This window comes from Xenia sp. Carnegie-2017, unplaced genomic scaffold, assembly GCF_021976095.1.
Source record: "Xenia sp. Carnegie-2017 unplaced genomic scaffold, XeniaSp_v1 HiC_scaffold_18, whole genome shotgun sequence".
NCBI lineage: Eukaryota > Metazoa > Cnidaria > Anthozoa > Malacalcyonacea > Xeniidae > Xenia > Xenia sp. Carnegie-2017.
Window position 1 is genome coordinate 428699 of NW_025813480.1, and position 17746 is coordinate 446444.

Consider the following 17746-nt stretch of genomic DNA (forward strand, 5'->3'; position numbering starts at 1 on the left):
CTTACTTGTTGAGCTTCTACTTGTTAGTAATGAAGGAGAACTAACCTCTTCTCCTTGTTGCTTTGCTTCTAATTTGGCATTCCTTTGCCAAGATCTGACTATTTCGTCCAGATGCACCTTTTTTGCCATCTGTTCTTTGTAGCTACGATTTGCTATTTCTCTTTCTTCATCCTGGACGACTAATTCAAGGTATTGTTCGTGAATGTCAACGAACGCCTTCCAATTATCATCATATTGTTTTTTGCGTCTCTTGATTTCGTCCAATGTTGCACCAGCATGAATGCCTTCTTGTAACCATCCCTGATTGGTTATTAAAGTGTTTATTAACCCGATACGAGTCTTAAACAAAACGTTGATTGTTTCGTTTCCGGTCTTTCTTATATTTGATGCCGATGTTGGAGTATTTAGTTCCTTGTTGAACACTGTAAAACCTACGTGTATGAAGCCACTCTCAGATCTTGTTTCCGGTTGGACAATCCGCTCATCTTGCAACACTATCGGCCAAGATTTTACTGACATAATCGAACTCCCAAAATAGAAATGACTTCGCAAACTGCCCTAGCAACTGTCAATCATTCCATGTAATAATCCCAAAAGTTTTGTTGCGATATCCCGTCCCGAATAAGCAAGTATATTCAGATAGCCATTTCCTTCGAGCAATTAAATACGTCGTCTGTAACGAGCGAACATAAATGAAAAACGCCGTCCCTGACGCGAGAATATAGTTGAGATACACGAATATAGATGAGAGTCACCGTCCCTGACGCGAGAATATAGTTGAGATACACGAATATAGATGAGAGTCACCGTCCCTGACGCGAGAATATAGTTGAGATACACGAATATAGATGAGAGTCACCGTCCCTGACGCGAGAATATAGTTGAGATACACGAATATAGATGAGAGTCACCGTCCCTGACGCGAGAATATAGTTGAGATACACGAATATAGATGAGATTCACCGTCCCTGACAAGCGAATATAGATGAAATACACCGTCCCTGACGCGCGAATATATTGTTTACCAATTAACAATCGTGGTGTTTAGGTCCTTAACTGTTACTATCAAGTCGTCATACAACTTGGGAATAAACAATTTAATGAAACAAACCAAATTACAATTTCCTACTTTCAAATTACTATCTTCAAATTACTGTCTTTAATTTACTGTCTTCAAGTTACGTTAAGGACCGTTTGGTACCACGTACAAGTTTCAACTGCAACAATTTGTTTTTTACTCTTATTAAACAACAACACCCTTTTAAACGTCACTTCCTGCTCCCCATTCCGTCCAAAGCGGCAATTCATACGGTAGCCACAATTATGAAATTTTAACAATGAAAGTAGACAAGTCATATAGTCACTGATGTCGAAACTAATTATTGATTTGGCAAACACGATGTGCAATCTACGACATCGTGAAAATGGAGCAAAAATAATTGAAATATACAATTGACTTCACAAAAAAAATCTATAAATTTGGTTTCGAATAACCATTTAGCTAGCGACTTTTAGCTGTGTATGATTTTAATTGCAAAGAAAAGGAGCCAAAGAAACTTGCCATAGATATCGCCAAATATCAAAAGCGTAAAGGATGGTCACATTGGGATGTTGCATGGTTAATGCATCTGAAGCCAGAATGAACTGACCTTTCTGATGAGTTGTTTGTTGTAATGAAGTATTTTGTTTGTGGTAGGCGGAAGCTTTTTGAATATTTCTTTCCTGAAGATAAGACAACTCCACATCGTCCTATTGGAAAGAATGGTAATGCAATGCTAGTGTTTTTTAGTGCAGTTCAAGATATAAAAACAGCGCAAGAGGAGGCAAGAGTGGTTGAACTGATAAGTAGCTTGAACTAAGCAGGTTGAACTGAGCGTTTTAACAAAAATTGAACAGGACAAAATCCGATTATGAAATTCCAGAATGGAATATGATCAAGACAAAATGCACATTGCAAAGGGCAAAATGCGCATTAGTAATTGGAAAATATAGCTTTTAATTTTGCCGGAGATCACCCTCCATATTTTTATAAGAATTGTATTCAAGTTGCAACGTCATTTTTGTTTTAATTGCATTAAAGTTGCAACGTCATTTTTGTATGAATTGCAGTGATGGGCGATACCGCTAGTATCGATTCGATACGATACCGATTACTTTTTCTTAAAAGTATCGAGGTATCGATTACTAAAGCAATTACTTTCTCCAATTTCGAAAACAAAAGTCTGAGCCACATGATAAAGATCTGATAATGGATTGGTAAAGTGTGGCCTTATATTTCAACAATACAACGAAATTTTATTTTTTTTGTCTTAAATTACAAACTGTCATAACATTATTAGGAGTGACGATAAGTTTTCAGAAGCTGTATAAATTCGAATTTAAAAAATTGGTTACATGCTGTTCTGAAAGATAAATAAATATTTTTGCACTTTGGAACATGTTAACAGTAACGATGTATTTTTGAAAGTTACATATTCTTGTTTAAAAAAAGCATCATGTCAACGTTCTTTGCCTTTATTCTACTTCTTTTTTCGCTTACCAGTTCTCCCGCTTAAGAGAAGAGTCTCTTTAGGGAACTGAAGTCGCTGGCACACAGAGATATTTCCTTGCAATTTTTTCAAGAAGGGGTTATTGACAGGCATTTTCTTTCAACCGAATCAATGGATCGCTTTTCCTCGGTATGTTTTTCTGCTTGAAGTATCTTCAGCATTCTTCTTCCACGACAACATTTCCCTTGAAAAACTTCCCATGACATCAGTCATTGTTATTTTTATTGGAACTAACTTTTACATTGTCTTTTTAATTCTCTAAAAATTAACAATCTCAAAGTCTAGATTGAGTGCCATTGTAAAAGTTTAGTCATTTATATAAACAAGATCAATCATGTTTCCTCAGTCCTTATGCAGTCCTAAATGGCTGTCGTGTAGTAACAGTTATTTTAAAAACATTTACGAGGTACTAACTCCTTATTGATGATGTAATAATCCAATAATTATGAATATATGAAACTTTTACTTAGTAAAGAACTAACCATATAACATAAATGAAAACCTTACATATCTGACATCCTGTTTTTTTGCTCTAAGAGAAACGAGAATATTAAAAACAGTCGTCCATTTTTGTTCGTGAAGAATTTTAATGCTAAGTACATTTAGCGTTTAAATTATTTTTAATTCATTTTGTTTGTCTATTTAATAATTATAAATAAACCTTGTATGATTTTTGGTTTTTTGTTTAATCATTGGTCAGGAAACATGTTGTAACGATACATGAACTATACAGAATAACATTTTTCCTGTTTGTTTTTATTAACTTTTCGTTAGCAATATGATTTAGTTTTTCCGACAGTAAATACTATGTTATTTAACGTATGCAAGTTATTCAACAAATCAAATCTTGCAGAAGGGCACTACACTGGTTAGTGTCGTACATGAAAACAACAGAAAGGTTGATAAATCTTCTCATTCTAATTGCTTCTTGAAAATTTATGTTCAACTTAATTTCAACTCTCGGCCATTACAGAAACACTTTGATTCCTGGCTTTTCACATGTTACACAATAATTATACATGATTATTACATCACTGAGGTCTGTGGATCAATAACTGCATGACTTAACTGAGGTATTTAGGCAGAACTCATTCATTGAACTAGCTGCCTTACGTTACATCTGAGTTTGATATATGATCATGTAAAATGTTAGAGTTTGAGTTTGATATTTTCCTCGAGAGTTTTTAGTTGTTTTTTTTTAGTCGATGAAAAGCAAAATTGATAAGAATCCATGACAAGAAAATCACGGTCCCTCATGCATCTCTATTTCTAACTACTTTTTTAAAATAAAATAAAATCGGCTAAAAGCAAAGCCCCTCTCCTAGTATGTACGTATTACATGGTATTTTATCCGTCATCATATTTCATTTATAACTGTTTGAGATTCTTTTACATTTTATTGAATTGTTTTCTTTGACGATGAAGACAAAAATCTTTATGATCATCAAGTGAAGATTAGTCAGATAAAGTCGGCAAGTCTAGTGGACTGGGGAGTAGTAAGATGAATGTTATTTTTTTAAATGGAAACATCGTTATTTATATTGTCTAGCAATAATATAAATGAAATTAATAAATACTTACGAAATGAACTCACATGAAAATAGTTTTATCATCGTTATTTATATTGTCTAGCAATAATATAAATGAAATTAATAAATACTTACGAAATGAACTTACATGAAAATAGTTTTATAACCATCAAAGTTAGTTAAGCAAAGGAGAAATATATTATTATAGTTTTAATATATGTAAATATCACAATGATTCACAGTTTGTTTATCATCAACTCTTCAATGTGAGTAGATATGATATATGATGGATATATATGGGTTAATGTTTTTTATAGATCAAATTTCCTCTCTCGGCCCTTGTTGGTTTGTTAGTTTGCACCGATCATTTATGCAGTTTAGGAACTTGTGTTTGATTGCTGTGGATGGCAGACGTTTGTGGCTGTTCAAAAGACATCAGGCCATGGAAAATAATAAGTTTTATCGACTGAAGAAAGTAACTGGGGACAAGTAAGATGAATGTTTTGAGTTTTTTTCAAATGGAAACATTTTTATTAAATGTTAGCAAAAATATAAATATTTACAAAATGAACTTAAATGAAAATAGTTTTATGCAGGTATTGGTTAATGGTTATAGATAAAATTTCTCCTTCAGGCTCTTTTGTTGGTTTTGTGCATATTAGCTTGTAATTATTCAAGTATGTAATTTATAATTAAATTTGAATGAGATATAGTGAGATAAGTTGCAGTAAGATATTAAATGAAAGCTTGAACAAGGGCTACAAAGTGAAGGCTTATTTTTATTTGTGGTATCATCTGACATGATTAATGCAATTATACTAAGATAAAATGAAAAATGCCATGACATTAAATAGTCCAGTAAAAGAATGTCCAAGGTTAGACAAAAATGATGTCATGGGTAATGGTGGGATATATTTCTGGAAAAACATTGGAGAAGTGTTTTAGGATTTGTTTGTGATTATTTCTTTGAAGCTCAAAAGTGAATGAATTTATGTGTAAATTGTTGGTGATTGATATGAAGGTATCAAGCACTTGTGATATGTTGAAAATGAAGACTTATTTAGTTGAGAAATTTTAAGCATTTATTATGTGCTATTATTTTGTTTACCAGTAATTATATCTAACTTTATTAAATCAAGTATTTGCTTATTTAATTTCAGGCCTATTTTCCTGAAGACATTCCTCTGTTGTGAAAAAATACTTTGGAAAAATTTGCACCCTTGCTGGCCAGAGTCGGCCAAAGATCATATTTTCACGTAAAGGTGCACCTGATTTTTGTATTATTAAAAAGAGAATTCCTTACATAAGTGCACCTAAAGCTATTTCTTACTAATAGTTTTCATTAACACATTATTTTGTTATGCAATCAAAAAACACCTCAACTATCTGTAAATGGGCTCTGAAAAAGTATATAATTTTTGGATTCCATTATTATTATGCTAAATTCATGCATATTTTTCATAATTTGGATACAGTCACTGAATGAAAATGTATCTGCAATGAGTATTTTTAATGTTTATTTACAATTACTCATTACTGTCTATCTAGTTTGCACTAATATTGAGCTGTACAATTTTCTGGGACAGGTCTCACTGGTCTGTTTGCAACATTTAAGGTGAGTTATTTTATTTGTCCAAGAAATTAGGCTATGCAAAACAAGAGAGTGGCAGACATCATGTCTGTGATGACATTCTATGCACTGCCTTTTTATCATATTTCTTATTTACAAAAAGTTTAAACCTTTTTCAATCTCCCACAAATAATAACTATTCTGTTGTTAGTATCAGGAGTTCAAAGTATCATGATAAAACAAGTTGTCAATCAATGAATTCAATGTTTCAAAATAGTAATATCGTTTAAACAGAATTTAAATACCAGGTCTTGAAGCATAGATAAATGGGATCAAACATAACTCATATTTCATCGCAATTGCCGGATGGTCTCATAACAATTTTGAACTGTTAAATTTATGCCTACTACAAAGTTCTTATCCTGTGTTAAAGTGATTGCAACTCAACTTGTTTCAATCTTTATGCGTCTCCTGTTTTACAGGCTTCCCACGTGTACGCAAGCGTACCTATTTTTGTTAATGCATTTTGTCAAATTCACAGAATGTCCGAAGTGTTTTCATGAGCAGTTGCAAGGTCAACAAAATGGTGACAGAAACGATAAAGTAAGGATTTTTTCTTGCTGCCCAAGCCATCATCCAGTATAATATAAAGAAAATTCCAGTTGAATAATTTAAGAAACAGTCCATTCATAAACAATTTGTGTTTTGCTATTGGTAGATTTACGCAAGATTTATTGGAATTAATGTTTATTTGTAATAACTGTTTATTTGTAGAGGATACTTTTTTCAAACACATTTCAACTTTACGATTGTGAGCATACTGAAATGCAATCATTTACGAAATCTGCTTAGAGAAATCTCCATAAAGCATGTTTTTCCAGCTATGATCTTTTGAATTTGAAATGCTACATTGTAAAAGAAATATTTATTTCTCTCAAGGTCATGAGCTGAAGAAGAAGGCATTCGTGCTGTCAGACGGAAGCAAAAACGGTGAAGAAGTGGAGGTTGTTGAAACTTTTAAAGGCGAGAGAATTTTTACAAACATAGTTGTGACATGTTCTTTACTGGATGAAAACTACACGTTGCTATTCTAGATTACATTTGTGAATTCTTTCAATACCCAAATAACCATTTTAAGAACATTTCACGCGTCAGGCGTTTGATTCAATCACCAATAGTTTGTATTGGATTTTCTATAAGATAGAAAGTTAGTCTCTTGGCGATTAAATTGAACTTCCAATGCCTAATTGTAAAACTCTTAACATTTTGTTATTACCTTTATACAAAACAAAAGACTTCACAAATTCAATTTAGTTTTTTTGAGCGTAACCGTCTTTAGTTCCATGTACAAATCCCCAATTTCTGTTTTTAACACATATCTTTCAGTTTCATATTAGTTACAGTTAACAAAAAATAATTTTGAACATTTACCAGGAAAAATTCGATTAGAATGATAATAGGAAAATAAAAATAGACAAATTCTCGGTATCGCTAGTATCGAATGAACAAAGATCTTTTTCTTGTTATTTTAAATATTTGCATCTTAAATAGTTATGCAATGAAGTGTGTCATTGACACGCGTAATATCATTTACCATTTGTACATTTACCAGGAAAAATTTGATTAGAATGATAATAGGAAAATAAAAATAGACAAATTCTCGGTATCGCTAGTATCGAATGAACAAAGATCTTTTTCTTGTTATTTTAAATAGTTGCATCTTAAATAGTTATGCAAAGAAGTGTGTCATTGACACGCGTAATATCATTTACCATTTGTACATTTACCAGGAAGAATTCGATTAGAATGATAATAGGAAAATAAAAATAGACAAATTCTCGGTATCGCTAGTATCGAATGAAAAAAGATCTTTTTCTTGTTATTTTAAATATTTGCATCTTAAATAGTTATGCAATGAAGTGTTTCATTGACACGCGTAATATCATTTACCATTTGAACATTTACCAGGAAGAATTCGATTAGAATGATAATAGGAAAATAAAAATAGACAAATTCTCGGTATCGCTAGTATCGAATGAACATAGATTTTTTTCTTGTTCTTTTAAATAGTTGCATCTTAAATAGTTATGCAATGAAGTGTGTCATTGACACGCGTAATATCACATTTTTCAATGAATTCTTGCATTTTAAATGAACGGACTATTCTAAATTCTAATACTGTATATCTTACATGCCAATACCCTTAAGGTTTTTTTTCTTCTCATTAGGTGCTGCATGGTAGCGCCTTGTTTGATTCGGTTGTCCAAATTTAGAATCTCCTGTGTTTTTTTTTAAATCTAGTCGACTGCAATCAATGGTTAATCACAAACATTAAACAGTTATACTATAAAACGTTCCATTTGCTGTGATTACTATAAGCGGATTGTGTTTTGATTTATGCTTTTAAATTTCTTGGTAGAGATTTGTACGGAAAAAAGTAACTTCCAATTACGTTCACATTGACAAAGACCCCATTGCCTTACTGAGTTGAAGGTGTCCCTAATTGTAATAGCTTCATCATAATTGGTGAAAGTAAACCATTGCACTTAATAGGTTTTAAATGAAGTTTATAAAGATGAAACTTGACGATAGTAGTCTTTTCTATACCTTGTTATCACTACCTTGTTGCTGTGACAATTTTTTGTGATTTTGTTGTTTTGTTGGGTAATCATATTTTTTAGAATCTGTGAATAATAAGCTTTCCCTAAGATGTAGCTACTTTGCTACTATTATGATAAATATTTTGTTTCGACAATAATTTGTAAAAACACCCTTATTTGGCGTGCATCAAATGATTATCGTAGATTTTGACGATTAACTTCATACAGTTGGATGTTTTAAAACATTGATACAAGTAACGTTTAACAAGGATGAGTACAATTTCTGAAAATTTTCTTCCTGCGTATGTTTAATTTTTATAAATTTTCATCTATGTTAAGGCTAATAATCACGGAAAGTTGCTTTGTTGGCGTACGGCGTTGAAGGTTATGATGTTATATGTAATTTAAACACCTTAATAATTGAATATTAAAACTGTGCAAGAATTCTATTTTAATCTTTTCATTTCAACGAGTGAGAAAGACGAAGATTTGATAAATATGTATTTATGATTGCAGAATTTCCTAAGTTCGATATTCACCTTGGATAATACAGAATTTATAGAGTTGCCTTCAACGAATGAAAAGTTACTTCATGGATGACGGTAAGTTATATACAATCAAATTGAAGCGAGACCCTCGTAAATTGTGTGTAAGCTATATATGCAAATATATGGATATGTTTTTCAACATTTTGTCGTAGGACATACATACACTTTATTGATCTTTTACCTCGATAATCGTCGTCTAGAGATTTTATGTCTTTATGCACCAACTATAGATATATCTTTAAGGTTTTTTCTGAGTCGAATTTTATTGACTAAAATACTGTCACACGTTTGGTGACTTTTCAAATGACAGAACGTTACGAATCTAAAGGTGAAGAAACGGAATATTACCCCGACTATGAAAGTAAGTTATATTATCAAATTTATGTGTAAGGCACTTATAAATTGTATCTTCCTTACGTAGTGATATACTTTCTAACATTCAACATATACTCCTTGATTATGCTTTTCCTTGTTATCTCGTCATCTCAGGATATTTTACTTCTCCATGCGCCCAATATTTTTAAGCATTTTGGATTCAAAATCCCTTCATGAAATTGTTTGTGTAAAATAATAATAATATCCATAATAACTATAAAAATAGCTTAAGAAGCATTTGTGCAAACTGGATGATTTTCCAAAGCTATAGTTCACAAAGTTTACGTGTTGAACAACACAAATAAGTCAGTTTTAAGTTAATGTCGTCATCAAAAAAGAGCTTTTGACAATTCAAATGAACCTTCGACATACAAGTTTCAGGCACCGCGGAGGATCGATAATTGGGGGCTCATATTCATATATTCATGTTGTAATCCTTAGAAAACAATGGATTTCAAAAGATCTTAAGCCTGCATATATGAATATATAAATATTAGCCCCTCCCCCCTCAATTATCGATCCTCCGCGGTGCCTGTTTATTATATGTTCCTTGTCATTTTGAGCAAAAACGCGACAAAGTGTTGGATATGAATAGATCAAAATATTGTATCATTCTGATTACAAATTGTATTACAATGCGAAATAATATTGGTCAATTTTGGTGAATCTCATCAGAAATGGATCCGTCCGCCTTTTTTTCTGATCCGTTCCGCCGTTCAGTGGTTTTATTTGTTTGAATTTTGTTTCCTGAAATAAATTTAGAAGAGTTTGTAAAGATGCGTTCTGGTGGCCCCCATATGCCTTCTGGTAGTGGTGTCTCCCCTCAAATCATTCGTGGGGTATTCCCCTCTGGCTGTACCCCAGCCACAACGCCAATGGTTCGGTGTTTCATAGATATACATAGGATTGATACATAGGCGTAGAAACAGATTTAAATTTGGGGGTGGGGTTAAAGTCGACGAGTATAGTATATACTCTACCCTTATTTTTTGAAGCTTTAGGGAGTCTAGTACAAACATTGAAAATGGAGAAAGTCATGAAACCTTTATAACTTAGTTGTACTTCATTTCAATACACAAAGTGCAAGTATTGTTCAAAAATCAATACATTGCACAAAACGAACGAACTTAACTAATAACCTAAACGATTGGTCGTACTATTTACAAGCTACGAATTCTAGTTCAATGTCAGACTGAGATGTTTTCACTCTCTGAAGAGTCAAATATGGACCTTTGTTGTATACATTAAATGGGTACAAAGAAGTTTATGAGCTTTACTACACATACAAGGACGTACGTTTTCATAATGTCGCTTATCGTGCTAATTCAAGTGATATCCATAATTCGCATTTGATCTTATCATAAATTTTGCTCGTTTGCGGTCTTTACTAAGTCTGACAGTATTGATATTGTTATCCTTCTTAAGTCAATTTCTACTTCGTTCTTGAACTTTCTTCAGTCTGTGTGATAGGTACATAACATAAAACCCCTATATGCACCTATCACAAGTTCAATATTTGCCTAAGATCAAACTTTATTTGTCAAACCTGAGCTCCAGTTCATATCAAATACTGCTATCTGCGTGCAACACAGCATACTATTTTTTAAAAAGGCATCGATCGCTGCCGTTCTGACAGTAAAACCTAGTCTCGCTCAAAGATTTTATGGTAGATTAAAGTGAGCCACTTCAGCCATTAGTCAACCTAAAGGACAAGAATGAGCTACACAATATACCAATCAAGCCTTTGGTTCTTCTCTTTGAATTGGGTCTAGTAACTGCATTCAGATGTCGAATCATATAGGTATTTGCTGCCCCATCATCTGCTTGTTTATGACTGTTCAAATCAGGGAAAGGTTACCGCGAATAAGGATGTACACAGTATTTTATCAAAAGTTCCCAAAAACGTGTATATCAATTGATTTCGTTTTCTTGAGTTGTTTGAGTAATGATTTCACCAGGGTTTCACGTTGTAGGGTGGCTTTCGCATGGTCTTCGTTTATGAGTTCAAATTTTGAGGAATCGGAGAGGATTTATTCTGAAGAATGACAATAGCATTGTTGTCATGAAACCTGATAAGGGAAATGCCGTTGTCATCCTTGATAAAACCGACTACAATAACAAAATGTCAGAAATCCTCTCCGATTCCTCAAAATTTGAACTCATAAACGAAGACCCTGTGAAAGCCATCGTACAACGTGAAACCCAGGTGAAATCATTACTCAAACAACTCAGGAAAACGAAATCAATTAATGAAAAAACTTACAATAAACTCTATCCGACTGGCTCACGCATAGGTATACTATATGGACTTCCAAAAATTCACAAACCAACCATTCCCTTACGTCCCATTCTATCTTCTATAAATCACTACTCATATAAACTAGCTAAATTTTTCATTCCGCTGCTTACACCCATCTCCACAAACTCTTTCATGATAAAGGACTCATTCTCCTTCGTACAAGAAATACTTAACACCAGCATCAACTCTAGCAAAGTTGTTATGGCTAGTTTTGACGTAACTTCTCTTTTCTCCAACATTCCCCTACATGAAACAATCAATATCATCTGTGACCTTTTTACTAACCTTAAACAATTTCATGGACTCACTCGCACCGAATTCAGTAATCTACTAACGCTATCTGTTAAAATTGCCAATTTATGTTTAACGACCGCTTATACCACCAAATTGATGGTGTTGCTATGGGTGGTCCCCTTGGCCCCCTTTTTGCCAACATATTCATGTCTTTCCATGAACAAAACTGGCTGAAAAACTGTCCCCACAAATTCAAACCTATTCTCTACAGACGATACGTCGATGATTGCTTCCTCCTTTTTAAATCACTTGATCACGTTCCTCTCTTTTAGACTACATCAACCATCAACACCCCAACATCACTTTTACCTCTGAGACGGAAAATAATGGACGACTACCGTTTTTAGACATTGACATTTACCGCTCAAACGACAAATTCACCACCTCGTAAACCCACATTCACCGGTCTTTTCACAAACTTTAACAGCTTTATCCCACTTTCTTACAAACGCAACTTAATCTCTGGCCTATTACACCGCTTTTTCAAACTCTGCTCTAGTTATGAGACTTTTCATGCCAAATTGAAACCACCAGAAAACTACTCAAACTCAATTGCTCTCCAACTAGTATGTTCGACCACATTGTCCGTCGTTTCCTTGCTACAAAATTCGAACAGAAACCACCTGTCCTTAGTGTCCCAAAGAAAATAGTGTATTTCTGTCTCCCATTCACCGGCTGTCACTCGTTACAAATCCGCACATAAATCAATCGTCTCTACAACGCTGCTTTCCCTCATCTCAATGTCAGATTCGTCTTTCGTACCCCCACACGAATCTCTTCATTTTTTCCCGTTAAAGATAAAATTCCCAAGTCTCTGAGATCTGGTGTTGTTTATTTATACACGTGTCGATACTGTTCCGCGTCGTATGTGGGTCAAACCACACGCCACTTACACACCACTTACACACCACTTACACGCCACTTACACACCAGAATCTCGAAACACTTGGGGATCTCTCCTTTGACCGGAAAACGCTATACCAACCCATTAATGTGAAGTATTCTTTCTCATAGTAACTCCTCCGACTACCCTCATTGCCAGACGATTTTAATATCACCTCATCCTGCTTCGACACATTCGACCTCATGATCCGCGAAAGCCTGATCATCTCTAAACTAAAACCTTCATTAACACCCAAGGCAGCTCCATCCCTCTTAAGCTTTTTAGTCTCAACACCTCACCCTAACAATACATCACATCACACTTAAGCCTGGGCCACACTATCGTCTATATTGACGAAAACGAAAACGAAACGAAAATTCGTGCGCGAAATGCATGCCAGACACGACGAAAAATTACAAGCATGTTTGCAAAGCCAAAACTTTTTTGGCCAATAAGCAAGCGGCATTTTTGACGGATTAGAAAAAATGGCGATCTCTAAAAGAAAAAGATTACTTCTTCTTAAGAAAAAGTTACTGCCTTTAAAGTTGAAAACAAGCAACAGCAAACGTCGATACTGGATTCATCCAATTAATAAACGACGTGATCGTCTTGGACTATTTAACAACTTGATTAAAGAATTACGAGAGCCGAACAATGAAAATAGACACATAAAATACTTGCGAATGACGACGACAAATTTTGACTACATTTTGGATTTAATTAGACCTCACATTACTAAAGTTGGCACACATCTTAGAAAGTCTATTAGACCTGATTTATCAAAACCTTTTGCCACTCCGCCATGTTTGAGTACAAAGTCTGATATTATTAGCCAATACTATGCGTTTTCGTTAACGAAAAAGGTCAAAAGTTCAACTCTTCTAATATGCACGAAAACGAAATTTTCGTCGAGTTTTCGTTCAAAAATTTTCGTTGCGGCAGTTTTCGTTCTGATTTTCGTCGATATGGACGATAGTGTGGCCTAGGCTTAACACATTCACAGTAACCTGATACCTCAAACTATGTAATTAGCTCTATATATATTTATATTCTTGTTAACTTCCTAATTAGTTTGAAGACGTCTTGAGTAAAGACGAAACGTCACTCTTTTAATAAATTTCATAAAACCAAATTGCTTATGACTCTTTTTAAAATTATTTGTTGGGCTCTAATATTTATATTGAGAATCTGTTTCAAGAGATATCTATTATGTGTTCTGAAAAAGTAAATTATTAGTTTTACGGAAAAACTTGCAATAAAACCCACGTTGTCATTTTTCCAACCAAAAGATTAGAAACCACAAACTAAGGTAGTTCAACTCACTGGTTCAACTGTCTTTTTGCAAACACACGGTATTAGCATAACCATGCATGTAATATTTGCAAGACCGAATAACATACAATAAATGGTTACGTAAATGCAAATTCTAAATAAATTATGGCTCGCTGAAAGGTTTGAGGGGGAGTGTTCTACGTCATGGGACCAACTTTATTGTATCTTTATTTGATCAAACATCCCAAAATTTTAGTCAGACCGACATTTTTCGTCTTTTATCCGTTTGTGGACCTACTGTTTATTCATATTTTACAAAAGCTGAGTAGTGTAACATGTGATATACACTTTTATTTTCTTTGTCATGTGTTTAGATGCAGAAGATAATTTGGATGAACACATTAAAATCTTCAAAAGTAAATTTTTTGAAGAACATAGTAACATTAAAGCTGATGTGTGTAATGTACTTGAAAGGTGAAATACTCTAAATGTAGTTCTTGGAGAAATTCAACTTGAATTTTCAGTATTACAAAAACGAATTTTTATCTTGATATGAGCTTAAATATTTGTTTTAAGCTTCACGTGGCTTCACGGAGAGTATGGAACAGCTGGCCCAAACGAGAAGATGCCATTTCTTCACTTATATGTCATGGTTGATGATAGTCAAGAAAAATCGAATGAAATTATAAAGCAAGAGATTGATGAAAAATTTGGATGGGAAGCTTCGAAATACATTGATTTGCCACGCAAAGCTCCTAAAAAAGCAAATTTTCGATTGCTGTCTGATTTTCGCGCTGCAAGAAAGGATGAAGGCGGTAGTGAGGGTAATGTAGTTAGTTTTGCCAAAATTGCCCGACGATGAGGTTGTGCGACAGGTTGTAAGTCCTTATCTACGTGTAGATGAACTCGAAAATATTTCAATTTTCCTAGTCCTTGAAAGACTTCTTGATATTTGTTAATTAGCTCTTCCATTATGGTATTTTCTCTCACTTTTTCGGTATCTTCTCTCACTTTTTCTTGTGCCTTTTCTTTAACGGTTTCCTTCTCAGACTTTGTACTGCCTTCTATGGATACAATTATTTGTACCAGGCCCAATTTTTGAGAACTTTTCCAGCTTATCAAGCCACCCGTATTCCCATTAACAACAAAAAATATCTCCAACCCATATAGTTTATCGGTTTCGACCACACACTGACATTTTTCCTTTAATTGATAGTTGTTTTTTCGACCCATGAGGAAAGATTTTCTCATTTGCTTCCTGTAATATTGGCTTTTTCTTCAATTTGTTAAAATTCACTTCATCCAAGAGATTTACGCTGGAACCGGTATCTGCCATGACTGACACAGGAGTACCATTTATCTTAACTTTAAATTTCGGCAGCTTTTGTTGCGCCGTCAACGTTGAAAATACATAATCATCTTCCATACTTGATTCGGACGTTATTTCTTGCACCGTATTCACTTGACAAGGTCTTACTTGATTACGTTTTATCTGTCCGTTTCGCTTTGTTGATTCAGCGCGAGAACTTTGAAAATTGTCTTGCATCCGCTCTTTGCCTCTTCGATTGTCATAGCAACAAACTTGAAAATGGTTCCACTTTAAACACTGTCGACATTTCTTTCCATATGCCGGGCAATTTGCTTTCCCTGGACGATGTTCACGAGCACAAAATTTGCATTTGATCTTCGATGAATATTCGGAAGCATTTGAGCTTTTATCCGTGAGCGCCTTGAACTGCTTTCTTTTATGCCAAATTCGATTCGTGCTTTCGATGCCTTCTGCTTGTGTTTTTGACATCTCTATTGTTTTTCCCATTTGTATTAATTTCTCAATCGTTATTTCTGGGTCTGCTAACGCTTTTCTCCGCAATTTTGAAGACGAACCATTTTGTATGATCTGAGTTTTTATCTCTCTGCTTTCTTCGTGAAATTCGCAGGATTTGGCCAATTGTTTCAATCTCGTATAGTACGCGGATATTTTTTCTCCTGGGAGTTGATTCGCTTGACGAAACCTATAAACTTCGAATTCTATATTCTTCTGTGGAGTGAAGTAATTTCGTAACGCTTTCTCCGCTTTTCTAAATACATCTTCTTCTCTATCTGGCTCGTCAATTTCTAAAGTTTCGAATATCTCATTAACTTCTTCACCGACATAGTCCAGGAGCATCGCCTTCTTTCTTGCGGCGTTTGTGATGTTCATTGCCAACAACAAATTCTCCAATCTTGATACGTATTTTCCCCAAGCTTTTCTAAGGTCTGGTTCTTCTAGGTTGAACGTCGGGAAGCTAGGCAAAGCTGTCATGTTCGAAATGTAGTATCTTTCTCAGGATCAAGTCATATTTCTTCGTCCATTAATAATCTTTGTCGCCAGATGTAATATTGTTTTGTCATATTACTTTTATACAGATCTTTACTTGATTATAATATACGTAATATGACGTACGAAATACTAATAATTAATTACTTAATAACTATACTACAATGACCAAAACCAGAAATCCAGAGCAAAGTTATTTATGATCCCATGTATATGATTAGTCAATTTTTAGTCTTATTTATGTCTTATCTTATGGAAGTTTCATCGTAGTTAATGTTGGTGCACCAAAGTTATCAATTATATTTTTATGATATTTAGAAGCAAATCATGACGACAACTTCCATAAACTTCTAGACAAAAGTAAGAATATTAAAGCTGACGTTCACAAGGCTCTCCAAAGGTAATTTTTCTTTCATGGGATATCGATTATGTATGTTGACCTGTGCATGTCGGAACATTACGTAAAATAGTTTTTAGACAATATATAGTTATCGTTTCTTGTTTAAGTTGCTCGTGGCTTAGTGGGAAGTATATGGATTAGCTCGCCGAAACAAGAAGATGGCGGTTCCTCACTTATATGTCATGGTTGATGATAGTCAAGAAAAATCGAATGAAATTATAAAGCAAGAGATTGATGGAAAATTTGAATGCGAAGCTTCAAAATACATTGATTTGCCACGTAAAGCTCCTAAAAAAGCGCCTAAAAAAGCAAACAAGGACAGTGAGGTGCAACTTGGCCATGGCCGCAATGCGGTTTTACGGTTCGATAAAGAAACAGACATCATGTTTATTTCTTTTGGTGAAACAGTTTTCAACAGGTGCCTTAAAAAATACATGAAAAGTTTTCAATTAAATTTGAAAAATGCAAATGACGAGCTTTTTCGAAGAGTTGTTCGGGAAAATGAACTCCACGAAATGGACAAAATCCAAATGTAAGAACAAGGAATGATGGAATGGTTAATAAAATGGTAGGAGAGAAAATGGAAGGATGGAATGGAGAAATGGTAGGGAAAGGAATAAAATGGTAATGGAATGGAATGGAAATGGAAAATGGAAGGAGAATAAAAAATGAAAATATAATAGTGATGAGATAAAAAAATTAGTGAAGTTAAAATGAAGGAGATAATAAAATGAAGTGGATAATAAAATGAAGGAGGAATAAAATGAAATAAAATGGAAGGAAATGGAATGGAAGGAATAAAATGTGGAATGGAATGGATAATAAAATGGAATGGAATGGAAATGGAATGGAAGGAAATGGAATGGAATGGAATGGAATGGATAAAAATGGTAGTGAGAGTAATAAAAATGGTGATAAAAAAAATGGAAGTGAGAGTAATGAAGACGGTAGTGAGGGTGATGTAGTTAGTTTTGCCAAACCTGCGAAGACATTTATTTGCCTTAAATTGGACAAAGCTTTGAAAGAACTGAAACTTGAGAATGGCGAATATTTTGGAAGAAATGGTAAGGTGCTATGTTAATGTTATTGTTGTTTAATATATTCCTAAAC

At 34.0% G+C, this 17746-nt stretch overlaps 1 protein-coding gene and 1 long non-coding RNA gene across 2 annotated transcripts; both read left to right on the plus strand.

The window, feature by feature from the left end:
* The first annotated feature begins 4530 nt into the window (after positions 1-4530).
* LOC124437910 lies at positions 4531-5674 on the plus strand. Its single transcript, XR_006945900.1, has 3 exons — positions 4531-4567; positions 5239-5340; positions 5627-5674. It is a non-coding gene; the product is annotated as an uncharacterized LOC124437910 (long non-coding RNA).
* Positions 5675-6590: 916 nt separating this feature from the next.
* LOC124437897 lies at positions 6591-17137 on the plus strand. The gene is made up of 7 exons (XM_046987875.1): positions 6591-6671; positions 8765-8850; positions 9107-9157; positions 14294-14393; positions 14496-14743; positions 16555-16636; positions 16744-17137. Exons 2-7 carry the CDS (start codon positions 8826-8828, stop codon positions 16775-16777), a joined length of 540 nt encoding a protein of 179 aa, XP_046843831.1. The 5' UTR covers positions 6591-6671; positions 8765-8825; the 3' UTR covers positions 16778-17137.
* The last annotated feature ends 609 nt before the right edge of the window (positions 17138-17746 follow it).

Bases quoted from the DNA above. Each gene is read 5' to 3' on its own strand.
- LOC124437897 (XM_046987875.1), top strand. From the start codon at position 8,826: ATGAAAAGTTACTTCATGGATGACG. The intron at 9,158-14,293 runs GTAAGTTATATT...TCATGTGTTTAG, and splicing joins ATATTACCCCGACTATGAAA to ATGCAGAAGATAATTTGGAT. The intron at 14,744-16,554 runs GTAATGTAGTTA...TATGATATTTAG, and splicing joins GGATGAAGGCGGTAGTGAGG to AAGCAAATCATGACGACAAC.